Below are 16971 nucleotides of genomic sequence, written 5' to 3' on the forward strand. Positions count from 1 at the left end.
AATCCCTTGGGATCATTGCTGCTGCTCAGCAAAGGGCACTGACTTGGGTGCAGCGAAACATGGGCATGTTCTACCTCAGATAGAGAAGGTGTAATTAGGAAATGCAGGTCATCAAAAGCAATTAGCACAGTGCAGTGTAGCTGGGAAGAGTTCTTACTGTATTTACCTCCTCCTTAGGGTAAGTAGCTCTTACTAAAGAATACTCTAAGTGAAACCCTCATTTCTAAGATGCACTTAAAAGCCTGCAGAGAGATACTTCCCTCCCAGAATAACTATTGGCAAAATGAAGTAGTCAGATACTGAAGAAGCTGTGTCCACAGTGCCCCAGGAGTGGGATTGGTGAGTGAGTGAAGGAGAGAGGGCTCAGTTTGCAGAAGCACATCTTTTTAAAGGAGCATCATTGTGTTAGGAGTCTCACATCTAGTGTCTTTCTACTACAAGAGCTTTAATGAAGTGGAATCTTTGAACAGTTGCTTTTTACTTACCTGTTACTTTTGCTTTTCCTCAGGTTTTTTTTCTGTCCCTTTGCGTTACAAACTTCCCTTTGTTTAAATCCACTTGTATTTTATGCATGAACAGTGGAAGATGTTTCTACAGTAGCAAAGTGCAGACTGAGTTGCAAACATGGCATGGAAATTTAGTTTTTTAAAATGTAACACTGTTTCCACCCCCGATTTCACTGTACCATGAAGCTGAATGCAATATTTTGCTTTATTGAAAGAATGTGGTCTCAGGATATGTGAAAGTGTGCAGCAGCTTGTTTGGCAGGGAGAGGAGCAAAACAATGAACCTCATTGCACCTGTTAGTGCTCTTAAAGTGCTTTCCTTACACCGTGCAGACATCTGTGTTCTTCACTTATTGTATAAAATGTAAAGGGACATCTTCAGTGGGGGGAAATTCATCCTCTTCTGTCTGCCTAGAGCTCAGGTCCTGTATTCAGGTTTGCCCCTCCTAATTCCCACCTGCAACTAAATGCTCTCCTGACAAATCTGTGTGGAATTGCAAGCATCATTAATGGAGACAATCAAAGCAACAGTGTCCTCTGAGAGTTGAAATGGCACTGACTTGAACTTACAATAAGCACCTAAGCAATTTCTTTTTTAAGAAGCAAAAAGGTATATTATAAACTAGGTTTTGGATTGAAACTTGCTCAGTACTCATCCATCATTGAGTATTAAAAGGATGTGTGCTGCATGTTTAAAAAATTGTTTCAAATTCTCTTCCCATGTGCCTATATTGCAGAAATTGGGCAAATTGTTTAAATGTCAGTGCTTTGAAACTCATGTAGACTTAGAGGTATTTAAATGCATGGAGGCCTTGAAGGAATTCCTTTGGCTTGTACTTCATTAATATTTATTGCATAGATCAGGGCTGTGTAGATCAGAGTTTGTGTGTGCCCCCCTTTTTGGCTGGGTGAAACATGAAGGGCAGGTGACTGTTTGCCTTTTCCAAGGATTTAGATGTTTGTCATAAATAAAATATATGCAGTTTTTCAGGACTGCTGCTGCTGTATCACTATGTCCAAAGTGGTGCTCGATCACAGGGCAGACATGTGCATTTCACAGCACTTGCAGTGGAAAGATTTTGGAGCGGCTTTGGGAAGGCTCCCGTGCTCCCTCCTCAGGGCTGAGGCCGTGGTTCCGTATCTGGTAGGTTGTTGTCCTCTCTTGGGCAGGAGGACTGAATGTTGTCACGTAGGAGGTTTAATCACCATAAACTCCGTGTTCTGTCACTCTCTGGTCCTGTAATTTTCCTGAGCAACAGTGTTGCAGGTCCCCTGAGACATTAGTGGGGGAAGAAGGGGAGGAGGGGTTTGAGCTGACTGGCTAAAAGTAGGAGTTGAGTTTTTTAAGTCCTGTGTTAATGCAATTAACACGTACGTTGCTGTGAAGGTAGTCTATGTACAGTTGTTGATGTTTTAAAATTAATTATTGCCTGTAGTTTCATGGCTTAAAAATGCAAAAGGTGAGGAAAAAGCATGTACTGCAATCCTTCTGGCTCCAGAGGCACAGGAGGGTGAGGGATGTCCTGGCAAAGCAGCCCAAGAGTTGGCATTGTCCCTCTCTGCATTTGCAGGGTGTCAGAAGCTTCTGGGAGCTAGAGGCTTTTCTCAGCCCAGTGCTGTAGGCTGGGCTGAACACGTGGTGAGACTGCAAGGAAAGGCAGGGCAATGCATTGATAAAAGTTTCTTTCTCTTAAAAGAGACGGCACCAGCTGCTGTATCTTGCACGTGCTCTTCATGTTTTACTGCTTGCTGCTTTATCCTTGTTCCCTCCTTAAGACTGTAAGCCTCAAATGGGAAGTTGGTGCCGAAGCAGTACTTGGAAAACTGGCTCTTTCTTTCCCATTGTCGCTGTGAGTTCAGGGAACAGTAGCCAGAGATGGGCAATTGCTTATGCTCACTGCATATTTTTCTTTAATAATTTATTAAAACTTGTCAGTATAGTATTTGGCTGCTAAAGGTTATTTTCAGGTTGAAATGTCCCACTGTGATGGTCAATTTGATTTCCAGTTTGAGTATTTATATTGAGATATATTACTGACAGTTTAAAATCATTGGTGTATCTTCAAGGATTTAACTCCATTTCATGCATACGAGCAAACTTCCATAATCCTCCTGGCATGACACTTTTCTTACCTGCCTGTGGAAACCTTACTAGAACTAGCTGGGAGATGGAAAAGGGTCAGAAGTTAAATTTTCTGCCATTATTGTTGTTATATATGTCTAGACACTTCAGGGCACTCTTGCAGGATGTGTTAGCATAGCTAAAATACAGCAGACAAGTCAACTTCTCTGAAAGCGTGAATGAAACCTATTATTAGAGGGGAAAAATGCTGGGTTAGTATAACCTCTGCCCGTGGGGCCCTTGTTATAAAATAACATGGGAGCAACTGGATGCTCCTGCATGAAAGGCTGCTTACTGAGTGAATTCAATGTGAAGAAAAATATACTTTGTTGCCTCTGATGATGGCCGATGCTCCTCGGGCTGAATTGGCTCCAGAGGGAGCCAGGACTGGCAGATGCCCTCTGGAGTAATTGCTTCTGCTCCCTGCTCATCCTTGGTCTGTGGCAGTGGAGACGTGGTGGCAACCACTGGGTCTTGTCTGGAGCTTCCCACCAGAGAGACTGAATGGGATCAGATCTTCATGATGATGATTCTTGGCCATTTGTGCAGCCAAAATCTGCAGGTTGGTTCCCGCATACCTCAGAGAGATGATAGGAAGAGTCAGAGCTAGTTGGTGATGATGCTTGCCTCCTGGGATGGAGCCAGTTGGGAGCTGCTTTTCAGTAGTGTTGGGTTAATCAATATAAAATTAAAGCTTTTAAATACCCTCTGAGAAGGACACTGATATGCTTTTCAGTGTAAAAAATTACAAAACTTGGAGCCTTCTTGGTACAAGGACATGTGCACACAGCAAGATTAGGAGACAATGGCAGACGTGCCAGCAGCTTGACAAGTAACTGCGAGGAATCTAACAAAATCCGTTTTAATGCCAAACAAATACTCTTGAAGTTTTTTCCTTAAGTTCTTTATATTTGATTGATAAAATTAAGATTTAGTGAAGGGAGGATGAAACTAGTTCCTGAACTGCAAACTTAAATGAAAATTCATACCAGACCAAGCTTGGCTGAGCACTAGGGAAGCTGGGAGGTGCTCGTACCATTTACCACTGTGTTCAAATTGTGGGCACCTTGTTCAAGAAGCTGCAAAGCCCCACGTTTCCCAGTTGAGGATATTTAATTATTTTTCATTTTTCCTTTGAAAAGAGTTCCCTACCTTAAAATAAGCAGAGTATCCTTGCCAAAGATCTTTCAGCCTCTTTAGAATAGGGCATTTAGATTACTGGGGACAAAGTGAGTGTCTTGAATGCTCTGTGTCAAGGCACGAACAAATGGCACAGAAACAGTAGTACAGTACAGAGTGAAACCTGACAACTTGGTGTTAAAGGAAAGGAATGCTACTGTATGGTTCGATTGTGATCAACTTATCTTCAAGTGGGTTTATTAGCAATTTAATGGAATATTGGTTATTCAAGAGCCATAATAGCCCTGGTTGAAATAACCCTTCTGCACGGTTTTCCCATACCCTGTGGAATGAGCAGAATGTGACAGTTGAGCTTTCAACAGGCTTCATGAATTTTAAATACTTTTCAGCTGTAAAATGGGGCACATGGCGTTTGGTCAACGATGGACAAGGAGCTGGCAGCCACTGAGGGTATTATGGGATATTGAGTGTCTGGGAGATAATGAATGCTTGGCTTATCCAGGTGCATTCTTGGCCTGCTGTGCATGTACAGACAGAATGGAATATATTTCGCTGTCCAACATTTAACAATTGATCATTTTGTAATTGTAAGCAGAAAGTATTTAGAACATTATTTTCTCAGCATGCCTGTGTACGACTTAAATTTCATGTCATCATCTTTATCTGGCAAAATCTTCTCTGTTTTTCAGTAACAATGCATTCATGCCACTCAAACTTTTCCACTAACCTGATTTTATGCTTAGTGGATCTTAGAGAGTCTATTCTTCTAGTGACTTTAAATCTCCATCTTTTTAAGCATCCTTTTTTTTCCCTGTGAATTTTTTAAACCTGACTGAAATTATTTCCACTTGCTGTGGGTTGAAATTTCAGCCCAGCATTTTTGTAGCAAGTGAGCTGGTTGCTGGCTTCTGCTTTATGGGAAATAGTGTCCTTGTATTTTAAAGGCTAAATGGCACAAGAGGGGAAGGGGAAACCCAGGCATGTTTTACTTCTGGTGAGCTGTGTACAGTGGTTCTTATGTGCTTCAGTTCTGCTTCAATGTTAAAGCACACCATGTTCAAAGGACAACCAGATTAATTGTCTTTTTTAACTGTATGTACCTGGAAGAGGAGGTTGCTGCTTGAATTCCTGAGACCAGTCAGACTGGAGCTCCCCTCCTGCTTGGCCTAGAAGCTTTTCTAGGACAAGAAACCCTAGAGGCCACCTGCCTTATTCTGGTTTTCCTGCATGTGCCAGTCCCTCTCTCTGCTGCCCTGGTCCAGCTTTTTCCATGTTACCTCTCCCCTATGAATCCCTGGTGGTACTGTGCTCACCCCAGGCTCAGGTCACTCTCTTGCAGCAATGGACACTCCACACCAGGTACATCAGCACATCCCTTGAGACTGTTTCAGTAGTAGGGCAGTAAGTGGGTTTGGATCCATAATTAGCAGTGTGTGGGCAGTAACAAATGGGGTCATTATCTCTGCGGCCCTTTCTGACCTTTGTGGTTCATAAAACCCCAGAACTCTGCCAGAAACTGCACCTGCTTGGCGCAAGCTTTGGTTAAGCATGAAACTGTCTCAGAGCTGCAATCTAGAAGCATTAGTGTGGGATCTGTGTATCAGGAGAAACTAACAAGTTGTCTTCTCCTTGAGGATACAGCTTGGGAGTACCTTGTTGTTCTTTCTTGTCCCTCCTGTGGCCTTGTTTGATAAAAAATGGTTGAGCATTGAGGACAAACTGTGCTGGCTGTGTGCTGTTTGGTATTCTGGCACAGCCACTGAGCCACTAGAGCCTGATTGACGCTACTGTGCAACTGCCCCACCCTCTGGGAAAGGGCCTGACCTTGGACCTTCATGTTGGCAGAGTGGCAGGGTATGATCAGCTGAAACTCCAAACAACTTTTCCTGGGTGTTGTGATGTTCAGCCTGGTTTGGTGAAGTCATGCTCAGATTACTCAGAACTGAGCAGTCCGGATGTGATTTGTGTGGGTGTCTTGGGAACACCATATCCACCCATGTCATCCAGGAGCATGCTGCTGTGCAGCTGGCAATCCACTCTGGGACCGGGCTGCTGCTGGTGTCTACCTTTTCTCCCCTTCTCAAAAGAGGCAGTGGGATGGACACAAAGACCTTCTGGGGGGTGCAAAGGGAGATTGACTGCCAAAGCAAATCTGTCAGCTGGCAGAGGTGGGAATGGCAGGTACAGAATGTCCTTACCAGGGTGTGCTGGTAGCTGTTTGTAGGACAGAGGTAACCTTTTTTGTCTTGCACTTGACACACTCTTACTGCATGACCTTCATTGAGTAGCAGTGATGGAGTGTCTTGGTCTTCTGCTGTTTTCCTGATGACTTTTCAAGAGCCAGGGCCCTTTCTGGTATCAACACTGGAAACGTGAGTTAGAAACTCTACCACAACCCATATCCTACAAATTTCTGAGATCAGTATGCACAAGGGTGTGTATCTGACCTACTTAAAGCAAGAAGACAACCAGTAGTGGGTTTTTCTTCTCAAAACCCCTCAAAACTATTACAGCACTGCTTTATTTTCTTTGAAGCCTGTGCAAGTCCAGAAGGACAGTGCTTATCATCGAAAGGAGACAGACTTCCCTCATGTCCAAACGGAGCAGATTCAGGCAGGCAAGAACCTGGACAGTGACCAACACTGGTATCTGGTTTTGCAAAACTGAAGTCTACCCTTTCCTGGCCCCGGATTTGTCCATCTCTATTTATAGCCTTTACTCAGAACCTTGCTGAAAAATGTATTATATATTGACAGTGGCACTTTGTGAACTCAGAGCTAATGGCTCCAGAAATAATCACCTTTGAGATTATAGTCTAACTTTTGCATTTGTCAGGTCTGACATTTGCTTTGCACAGCTACGAGTGACTGTTAAAACACAATGAAGTAAAGTCTGAAATACGCAGTATTTGTGATTTAACAAGCTGGAGAAATAGGTGGTGGATGTAAACTTTCAGGAGACAGTGCAGTAGTATGTCTTGGACTGAGAGCCCTTTTTGTTAGAGCTGTGGTTGGTCTCTGGAGAGCAGAGCTGTGAGCATGTAGAGCTGGCTTAGAAACCTCATTTTGTCTCTGGGTCATTGGATGGTCTTGTGCCCTCCGAATCTCTCTGCATCCTTTCATTTAAGACAGGGCTGGAGGCATCTTCCCCCTTTCACCAAGAGCTTGGAGACAAAGGCAGATGGGTCATTGCAGTCATTAGAAGATGCCTGATTTGGTACCATCCACAGCTTCTGCCAAGCCCCAGCTGTGCCCTGCCCATGGGGCATTTTGGGAGCCTGAGTGGCGCCTCGCCCGTGGCTCCACCACCCAGCTCTGGCACCCCAGGGGAAAAGCTGCCCTGCTCTTGGCAGGTGTGAGATGGTGGCTTGCAAAATCATTTTCCTGTTTCCACTATCTTTAGGAAAGAGAATTTCTTTCTTACTGTCAATAACATAAATCCTGTAATATGGTTAGTGCACAGGAGACCAGTAAATAATTAAGGAAGCAGCCTATGTTTAGAGTGCATCAAGTACTAATATAGAGAAGGAAAAAATCCCTGCACATCAGTTACAGTAATTGGTGGAAGGCACCAGTCCAAAGGGTAATGAGCTCCATTTTTAAAGCACAAGGAAATTAGATTTTTATAAATGTCAAACGCAGTTATTGTCCTCCTTCCTTGAAACAGAGCTGAGCTGGCTGGAGCCCATTGTCTCTCAATCAGCTTTGCTATGGATTAGACACATCCTGTCTCACACCAGGAATGTGCTTATTAGAAAAATATCCCTGCACAAAGCATACAAGCTTTAACACTCAACCCATGTACTAATGGATACATGTACAATAAAACCCAGTATAGTGTTACAAACCTTAAGCTGACCTGAGATAATAAGATACAGAAATCTGAAAGGATACAGATGAGTGCTCTCTTTGTGTGCAACAATTTTGACTACCTGGGATTTTAGTTTTCAAATAAAGGAGATAAAGTGAGGGAAGATGACTTTTCCTCTTGGCTGCTTAATAAAAAAAGCAAGCAGTAAGTCTTCTTCAAAGTGACAATGCTTGTAATCAGGTTGTGTCCAAATATTTTGTGTATTTTACTGGTGTCTCCTGGGTAGCTGGGGTTTCACAGAGGACTTTGTTGACCCACTGTTTTTCAGTTCTTTCCTGGAAAAAAAAGCAAGAGGTGGTTATTTGTTTATACATCAAAGCTAGCTCTGTGAATTAGTCTTTCATTCATAATGAATGAAAATGTTGCCAATATGTGTTAAGACACCACACTTCAGAAAATGGCTATCAGTTATTTGGGGAGAGTAAAATGTGAGGAGAATAGAGGGCTTTGTAAAATAACCCCCTTTCCTACATCCCATTTTTAAACATCTTACTTGAGGATAACAATCACTTGTCCATCTTTAGCTAGAGATTGTATCTTTTTTCCTCTCTGTAGGAGAAAGTAGCACAATCCTTCATGATGTGGGAGGGTTTTAAGGATGGAGCCAAGCTTTAGATTCCCTCTTGCAATGATGAGATGCAGATCCAGGCTATTTGTGTGATCCATCCTAACCCAACTCTGAATGCTGCAACTGCTTTTTCCAAAGTGGTAGTGTGTCAAACACATTCCATGGACGTGCTGTGTTGGACACCCTGCTCAGGACTGCTGCAGGATGGCTTCAGAGATAGTACAGTGGGGATCATGCGAGTCTGTCCCCTGTCCCCTGTTTCCTCTAGGAAATGCAGCAGATGGGCTATTCAGTCCTAGTTTGTTTTTCTGGAATCTGTTATTTACAAGTGTGGTTCTTTATGGTTTTTTTCAGTTGCCTTTTTAATAATGTCAAGTTTTCCCTCCAGTCTTCTTCATCTCAGCTTATGCTTTTTTCATTTCTGCTTCAACTGATTGAAGCTTCTGGTGTTGCCTGTAGGGGAAAAAAAAAAGAGTAACTTGAGACTTCTATTTTACACAAGCAAGGGATATTGAAAGATATTCCTAGCATGCACGCATCAGCAGACATGTGAACAGCACTTCCCAATTAAAACTATAAGAATTTCTACTGGTTCTTAAAGTCCTTGCTAAACAGTGGTCCATAGCTTGAATCCATTAACACCCATCATGGAAAAGTGATCCAGCTATTTATATGGCAGTCATTTTATTTATTTAAATTTGGTTTTGTAAGCTAAAATGAACCCAACTGTTGGAGGAAAACAACGTGAGGATCTTACAAATATCTTTAAAGCCTCGGACACAATGAAGCAAATTAAACTAGTTTTCTGTGACTTTGGACAACTTTTAGTTCTGATAATTTTCCTTAATGTCTGTGCTACAGCTGCATCAACCCCTGTAAATTAAATAAAGAAACAATTCAAGGCATCTCTGATGTAGCCTGGTAGTTAAATGGTAATCAGCAGCTGGTGATTAAAACATCCATATGACTCAAATCACAAATCCAAAGTCAGCATTTACATTCCACTAGCCTCATTAGCTAGGCACTTTAGTTAATTGGTTCTCCAGTGCAAGTGTTACTAGTTGGCCATTCTGGCCCAGGGATGTGAAGTGCTGCTGCCTCCCTGCCTGCCCTTCCCTGGGGAGCTCGTGCTGCCCTTGCTTGCTGCAGTGGTGTCTCTTCTCAGCCTGGTTTGCAATGCTCAGGTGAAAGCAGGTTTCCCACTTGCTAAAGGGAGCTCACACCCACATTGGTGACTGGTGTGTGTTTCATCACAGCAATTGCTGCCCATTCCTGGTCCCTTTAGGTCTTCAGGAAGCCTTGGGGCTTGAGCCTGCCTTGAGCCTTCACATGAGGCACCTTCATGTAGTGTCTGCAGGCTGCCCAGGTTTTACACCTCTTTTCTCTTTCAGATGTTTTTCTGTGGTCCAGAGAAGCTTTTGTGTCTCCCCACAGAATGTGGGTATGGTAGTCCTCTGCCACAGTAACATCCACAGCTCTGCTGATGCTTCTACTTCTGGAGACGTGGTCAGGGAGGAGGGCAGGAGTGGTCTGGGGAGCAGGTGCATGGCAGGGACAGCCACTGGCTTGATTTCTGCTGTAAGCCCAGAAAACTTGTGTTGGGAGCACCTGCTCAGCAGCACATCTCCTAAAAGGGCTTTCTCTTCTTGATATTTTGGCTTTGGAAGCTGCTGGAGGTCACAGATTAACTGGAGATAGGTGACCATGCAACAGGCTGGGTGAACCTGGTTTTTCTTGCCACTTGGCTTTCTGCCTTAATCCCATGTGATGGTTTTATTTATTTATTCTAACTGCCTGTGACCAGTGTCCCAATTGTGAGTTTGCTTGTCCGCCTCATGTTGGCACAAAAGAGTGAATCTGTGTGTTCTTGGAGTGGAACCCTGCTTTTATAATGCTGCATCTCCATTACTCCATATTAAACAATTGTTTTCTTCTTTGGAGTCTGTTGACTTTTACGTGTGTACCACCTGCACAGTAAAACCCACTGGGCTTCACAGACAAAAGAAATCATTCTGCTATAAGCATACAGATGTTATAAAATGTTGTCATGTTTGTGCAACAGCACTTTTCCAATATTACCTCAGCTGTTCCCCATTTATTTTAAAACACCACATGGGTCCAATCCTCATTATAAACCTAATTTTAAAGAGTGCTGGAGATACAGCAACAAGACTAAGAAAGATGAAGCCTTTCTACTAAGCCTGGAGACTCTCGAGTGCCAGGTTTCTGCCTGAAGTCATTTTAGCATCAGGTGAAAGAGGAGCAAAAAAGAAGTGTTAATTGTAAAAGGCATGCTGCAGGCTCATTCCAGGCTGCATGCCAAAGCCTTAGATGGTCTTTTGTGTGGAGAGGATGAATCCCTTGGTATCAGAAACCCCTGGATACAGTTCTGAGTTGCAGTATAACCCATCAGAGTTCTTCAGGTGGCACAAAGAGCTGCCTTTGTCCTTCACAGGTCTAAACTGAGGCACCTACTTTTAACAGTGTGCTTGTTCAGGGTTTTTTCTCTCAAGTGTCTGCAGAGTGAGAAGATGCTAGAGAAGAAAAACTTCCAGAGAGCAGATCAGGCTTGGATAAGGTGCTGCTCCCAGTGTATTCCATGCGGACGTACATCACCTGTCCTGACAGCCCATGGGGACCTGCTCTTGCCTTTTGAGCCTGGGCTTCAGGATTAATGGGATCACTCACAAATGCCACATTGCTGAGTCATGGAAAATGGGCAGGAAAAAGCAGCTTAGGTGGATCATGTCTGTCCCCTTCTTTATTCCCTAAAGCAGCACTACTTTTAGAAAGGTATGTCAGCCAAACTGTGTGCTGTTATTGCTCTGAGGCTGCCACAGCAAGTGTGAAGGACTAGTCACCATCATATGTCCTTCCTCTGCTGTGGCAGGCGTAGTTTGGCAGAGCTGAGGAGTAGGGCTGCTAGAATTGCTTCTGTTGTTGTATAGTGCTGTAAGTGTAGTGCTCACTAGTATTGTGTCACCTGTTTTAACTTCCTGTGTTTTTTCTAGAAGTGCTTAATTTAGCACTTTAAATAAATAAGTGACCTGTGGGATATGCAAAAATCTAACAGGAGTTCGCTGTGTTTTCCATGTTCATTAATGCTTTCTGGGCACCTCTAGTTAACCATGATGAGGAAGTTTCACTGAATGTGAAGATGCTGCTTGTGTGGGATCAAGTTCACAGGTTTCTGTGGATGAGCTCTTACTTTTATTGACATTCTGCAAGTTACAGGTTCACGCATTTGGTGCGTGGTTGGTTGTGTGTAGGTGCTTCTTTTGGCTTACAAGGGATGACAGTGATGTTGTTTGAACATAGAGAGTGTTGGCCCCTGTTCTGGATGGCCAGTGATGGGAGCCTCTACAGAAACAGATTCTGCTTTAGGCATCCTCAGCAGCCCTTACTGGGAAAGAAGGAACCTACTGTAGCTGCATTCCCTGCTCCTAATACAAGCCTCTTTCAGCAGGAAACAGGCTCTGACTTCCAGCCGTGTGTGTGGCTCTCTACAGCAAGCAGTAAGCCCCACAATGCATAGGCATGAAATGTCTTGTACTTCTGAAGCAAGGTAGCTCGAGCATGCAAGGAGAGCTAGTGCCTAGTAAAATTGCAAAGCCATAAGGAATCTGAATGTTTACTGGCTAGGAGATTTTTTTTTTTCCCTGCTGACTGAAGATGGGCTCGTGGTAGAACTGCAACCTCCATGTCTGGCAGAACCACCTCTTGTGTCTGAGCACAGTGAAAGGAATGAACCTCACTCCTCTGCTGGTGCTTTTTCTGGCCCAAATCCAAGGGACAGGATTTAGAAGAGGATATTGCTGTGCAGAGGGACTGGACTTAATTTGTGCTTTGGGCCCCTCATCTGTCACCCCGAATGCTGTGTGGCTCCTGTGCAAAGATAAGAGCCTAATCTCTGCCACTTGCCAAGCCATCACCTCCAGACCACAGAGGCCTCTGAAGAGAGGTGGGGAACTGTGATGGGCAGGGCCACAAAGGACCCTGCCATTGATCTTGCAAAAGGTACATCAAAAGGCTTCAATTCTTACTAATTATATGTATTTCTGGCAGGTTTTTAAATTTTTTTTCAACAGTACAATATGTCCTTAATAACTTTCTTTTAAACAGGTTGAAGCCATGAAGAGAGTTCTAGAAAGTCTCAACCTTAATATAGTTGAGATGGTGGATGAAAACGCAACCTTGGATGGTGGAGACGTCTTATTTACAGGTATAAATGGTAGTGAATTTGGTGTTTACATGTTCTGACTGCCTTAAAGGCTGTATGTCATTTGATACCAGCATAATAAAATGTCGTTCCTGTGGTTTGTCGAATCGGTTGTTTACTAAATGTCACAAAGGCAGCTGAGAGATGAGTTCTCAGTGCAACCCTCAATGTGCTGCCTAATACCTGAATAAATGGAGCAGCAGTACACACACTACAAAGAACAGCACTGTGCATACATATTTTATTTTAGCTTGTAAAGTGCCAATAACAAAAATGCTTTCAATAGTCAGCTGTCTGGGGCTGTTTCATATTTCTTATTACAAGCAGCTAACATTCACCAGACTCGTTTTCAGGACTTGTAAAAGCTTGATGGAGACAATTGTCACTAGATCAAGGACTTAAATGCAAAAAAATGCATTTTTAGTTTATCAATAAAGTGGTGAAGTTGCCTGTCATATGTCATGAGCCAGACACCTGACATGCATGGTTGACTTCAAAGATGAAGATACTGCCTGTGTTTTTTGTGTCATTAAACCCATTAGGCATTTTCTCACATCGGCTGCACACAGCATCGCTCCCTGCCTGTGCTGAATGAGCCTGTTTGTTTTGATCAGCATCACAGTAGCCTGGCTGCTTGCCTTAGCTCACCACAGGGAAAGAGGCAGACCAGGAAGGAAGGCCTTTCTAAGGCAGTGCAGATCCGGCACTGATTTTCTCTGGTGCTGGAGGATGCCGGTGATTGCAGATCTGCCTTGAGACCAGAGGAGATCTCAGAGGGAGAGTGAAATGGTCAATCAGTGGTATACTAATCCAGCCCAGCTGTTGTCTTTCCTGACCCAATGACCACTGCAGAGATTTAGAAGAGGAAGCTATTTATGCTTCTGCTGAAATGTGTCTTCTGGAAAAAGATTAATTGCTTTAGATTATCAGCTCACAATTGCAGGTTGCATTCTTTTATGTTGAATTTTCAGTTTAACTACTCATCTTGAGAAAAGAAATGTAGAAGATGAAAATACATGAAAGATTGCTTCAGAATGTCTCTAAAGCTGGTCTGCTTTTTTCATTCCAGGCAGAGAATTTTTCGTAGGTCTTTCCAGGCGGACAAATCAACGCGGTGCAGAAATTCTGGCTGACACATTTAAGGTTTGTAGATTCATTCATGCCACAGGAAATACAAGCTGTCATTCACTGCACTAATTTAGTAATTGTAGTGGCCAAGATGTTTGTCATACTCATGTACTTTATTTAAGACCTGATTAAAAAAAGCCCCAAAGGTACAAGTTTCTGAAAAGGTTTGAGCATCTTGTAAAGTAGTAGATACCGAAGTTGAATCTGAAATGTGAGATTGCTGCATAAAAATCAGTTGGATAGTGGGAGGCTGTTATTTTTTGAGAGCACATAAACACATTCTTCATATTCTCATCTATCAGCCCGGTGTACTTTCTGCTGGTCCCTGGAGAGGTTTTAGGTACAAACTGTTTAATTAAGCTTTTTAATGTATTTCTTTATAGTCACAACAATAGTAGTATTTGAAACATGTTCTGGATTTTATGCCAGTCTCCAGACAAGACAAGCTGGTCCAGAGGAGAGTGTCATACTTAAACAGTTGATACTGTGCCCTGGGGTTGAAAATTCGCAGAGAGTAAAATTAATTACGGAATGCCTCCATATAATTATGGAACTAGGACACTTTAAAAATATTTATAGCACCATTCTTTACTCCCATACAGGATTATGCTGTCTCCACAGTCCCTGTTCATGATTCTTTGCATCTGAAGAGCTTTTGCAGCATGGCTGGACCAAACTTGATTGCTATCGGATCAAGTGAAGCTGCACAGAAAGCCCTGAAGGTAAAGCACATAAGAAAAGAATCTAAACAGCAGTCTCTTTCTGGTCTTTTTCTAATATCTGCTTAAGGATGCTGGAATTTTAAAATACATACAGATCAGTGAAAGAGGGAGCAAGAAGTACATGTTAGGGTCTCCTGTGTGTGCAAACCATAAAAAATGTCTATATCAGGCAAGACGATGGTGATGCTAATTTAACTTTAGTTATCTTAAGGAAATAAATGGATTATGCAGGTTGTTATTCACAGCTTTGTAGACTGAAAATGTGATAATTTGGTATTAGAAGGGAGGAAGGAGATATAATCAGACCAGTGGAGATATTTAGTTCAGATGTTGCCATGAGGAAACTTGTCTTTTAGAATTCACAGAGGGGAAGTAATTGTTCTGTCATGAAGAAGGAGGGAGAGGCCCTACACTTGTATAGAGTGTTTATAAACACGAGCAAAATTCAACTACAATACTTGTTGCTCAGTGCTGCGATTTGAACTTGAGCCAGGGCTAATCTGAGAACTCATCAGTTTGATTAAACCCTTCTGCACAGCTTGGCTAATCATGTTGCAGTGCCAAAATCATGTTTGCAGTAACCAAAAATATTTTTTGTCTAAGTTGATCAAATATTGCTGGTAACTACCCATCAAGTAAACACCAGTATTAATCAAGGTACAGTAATAAGAAGATACATTTTTAAAAGAACATGGTAATTAACAAGATACTCTAGCAATCTCTGATTGTTGGTGGATATATTTTTAAAAATAAATAAACTCTGTCAGTTTTCAGTGTGTTTGTCTGCACTGGACATTGAGCAGCATGTTTGCATGTGTCTGAGGATAATGTTTGCTCACACCCTGCCACCTGAGGTTGGGAGTCTGGCCTGGAGCAGGGTTTTGTCCCATAGCACGTGCTGCTCTCATGCTCCTAGAGAGCTGACAGGTTACATCAGGCAGCCATGTCACAGCAACATTTGGAGTTACACAGAACATGTTCCAATGAGTTGGATCTGGCTGTTTCTCCAGGAGTCTAAATCTCTTCAGAGAAATTATTGGCAAACAAATGGGTAAACTGTCTGTCTTGGAAATGATGGCACTTGCAGCACTGCTGATCACCAGCTTACCCTAACATTTGAATTCTTGCTTTTTGACAATGTATTTGTATTTGTTTACTTGCCGCCAAAACAAAAAAAAATTCAGTTGGCAATCAGCTTCTTGCAGTCTTGTGGAAACACAAGTGCAAGAGGATCTTTGAGGCACTGACACTTGGAATTAAAAGCTGCTCCCTGGATTTCAGCAGATCAGCTGGGCTGCAGCAGTGCTGTCAGCTGTTCTATTACCCCGCAGAGTCTGTGGCAGTACAGTCCCCGGAGCTTCTGCTGAGTCCATTGCCTGGCACAGCCCAACATGCCACTCCTTTATTGGAATAGCTTGTTATTTTAAACCCCTCCTTCATGTTGCCATTTTTCATGACTGGAAATGCAGTCATACAAGCAAGATGATTGACCTGTCTTTAACCATCTCTGGTAATTGAGTTGTTTTCACATGTCACGTTAGGCAACTGCTGCAAGTGAGCTGCCTACATCATGCTATGCTAACATTTTACATTTAAAATAGGATTTATCTTCTTACTAACAATCTTGTTTGAAATAGAAATTTTTCTTGATTGTTCTTACTGGTGCAACTTATGTATCCTTACAATACTTTAAAAACAAAAAAAGAAATTACATCTGGTGCTCACATATAGCCAAGTGCAATTGATCGTGAGTTTAGTGCAGTACGTGTAATGTGAAGCACTGCAAGTGAGCTGGGAAATGAATCCACAGAGTTTAGGATAATAGACCACATGCTAGAAGCAGATAATAAATCAGAAGTGACATTTTAACCATTAAATCCTCTTCAGGTTCTGGCAAGTGTAGTGTATTTATTTGGACTGCAGCTGAAAAGTGGCACTTGAGGAAACTTGGTGAAAGAAAGAGACAGATTAAGTGCAGAAAGTACTGGGGCCTCTGGTGACTATCACATCTGAAACTTTAACTTCCCTCTGCTGTTTTCAGCATGCATTTAATTCCTTCTTGTAGTTAAACCTGTTTATAATTCCGTACATGTAATCCACATTTGAACATTGGCCATGGCTATTGAGACAATGAAGCCTGGGATTATTTTTCAGTTCCCTTGGTGAGGCCAGGATTTCCTATAACTATGTCACCTTTGGGCTCTGATCCTGCACTGTCAGAGTTGCTGATCTTTATTGTGAGTGTGACAGTGCTGGTCCCAGTGTAGGGAGGTGATGTGGCAGTGCTGCAGGTGAACACTCTGCACCACTTTTTCCCCAACAAGGGACACAGCCCTGGGGTCTTGTTGGGACAGCAGAAGAACAGGAACTGGCCCAGGACTTAATCCAGTTCAGGTTCCAGTAGCAAAGCAAAAACTAGGCAAGGTGATGAAGGGAGCTGTTGCACACTCCTTTCTATATTCTCTTGCTCTATTCTAAATCCAGAAAAGCCACATTTGTGGCTGTTGGTATTGCTTGATACAGAGCACAATTTCCCTCCACTTAGTGATGAGGGAAGACTTGGACAGCAACAGATGATTGTGGACACAGTCCTTGATCAAACCATCTCTGTCACCCTTTGGATAACTCAATAGTAATCCCAAAGGATTTGAGGGTTGCACATGTTGTTCCTGGCTTTGACAAGCTCAACTATTCCC

At 42.8% G+C, this 16971-nt stretch overlaps 1 protein-coding gene across 1 annotated transcript in view; it reads left to right on the top strand.

Annotated features, from left to right (window-relative positions):
* The window catches only part of DDAH1 (dimethylarginine dimethylaminohydrolase 1), a gene marked incomplete at its 5' end in the record, with an annotated part of 54437 nt that overhangs the window by 28208 nt on the left and 9258 nt on the right, over nucleotides 1–16971 (top strand). Inside the window, 3 exons of the mRNA XM_082287626.1 lie at nucleotides 12329–12428; nucleotides 13495–13568; nucleotides 14156–14275. Coding sequence (XP_082143752.1) covers nucleotides 12329–12428; nucleotides 13495–13568; nucleotides 14156–14275 — 294 coding nt within the window. The remainder of the gene's footprint in view (nucleotides 1–12328; nucleotides 12429–13494; nucleotides 13569–14155; nucleotides 14276–16971) is intronic.

Source organism: Coloeus monedula, assembly GCF_965178545.1.
Source record: "Coloeus monedula genome assembly, chromosome: 9".
NCBI lineage: Eukaryota > Metazoa > Chordata > Aves > Passeriformes > Corvidae > Coloeus > Coloeus monedula.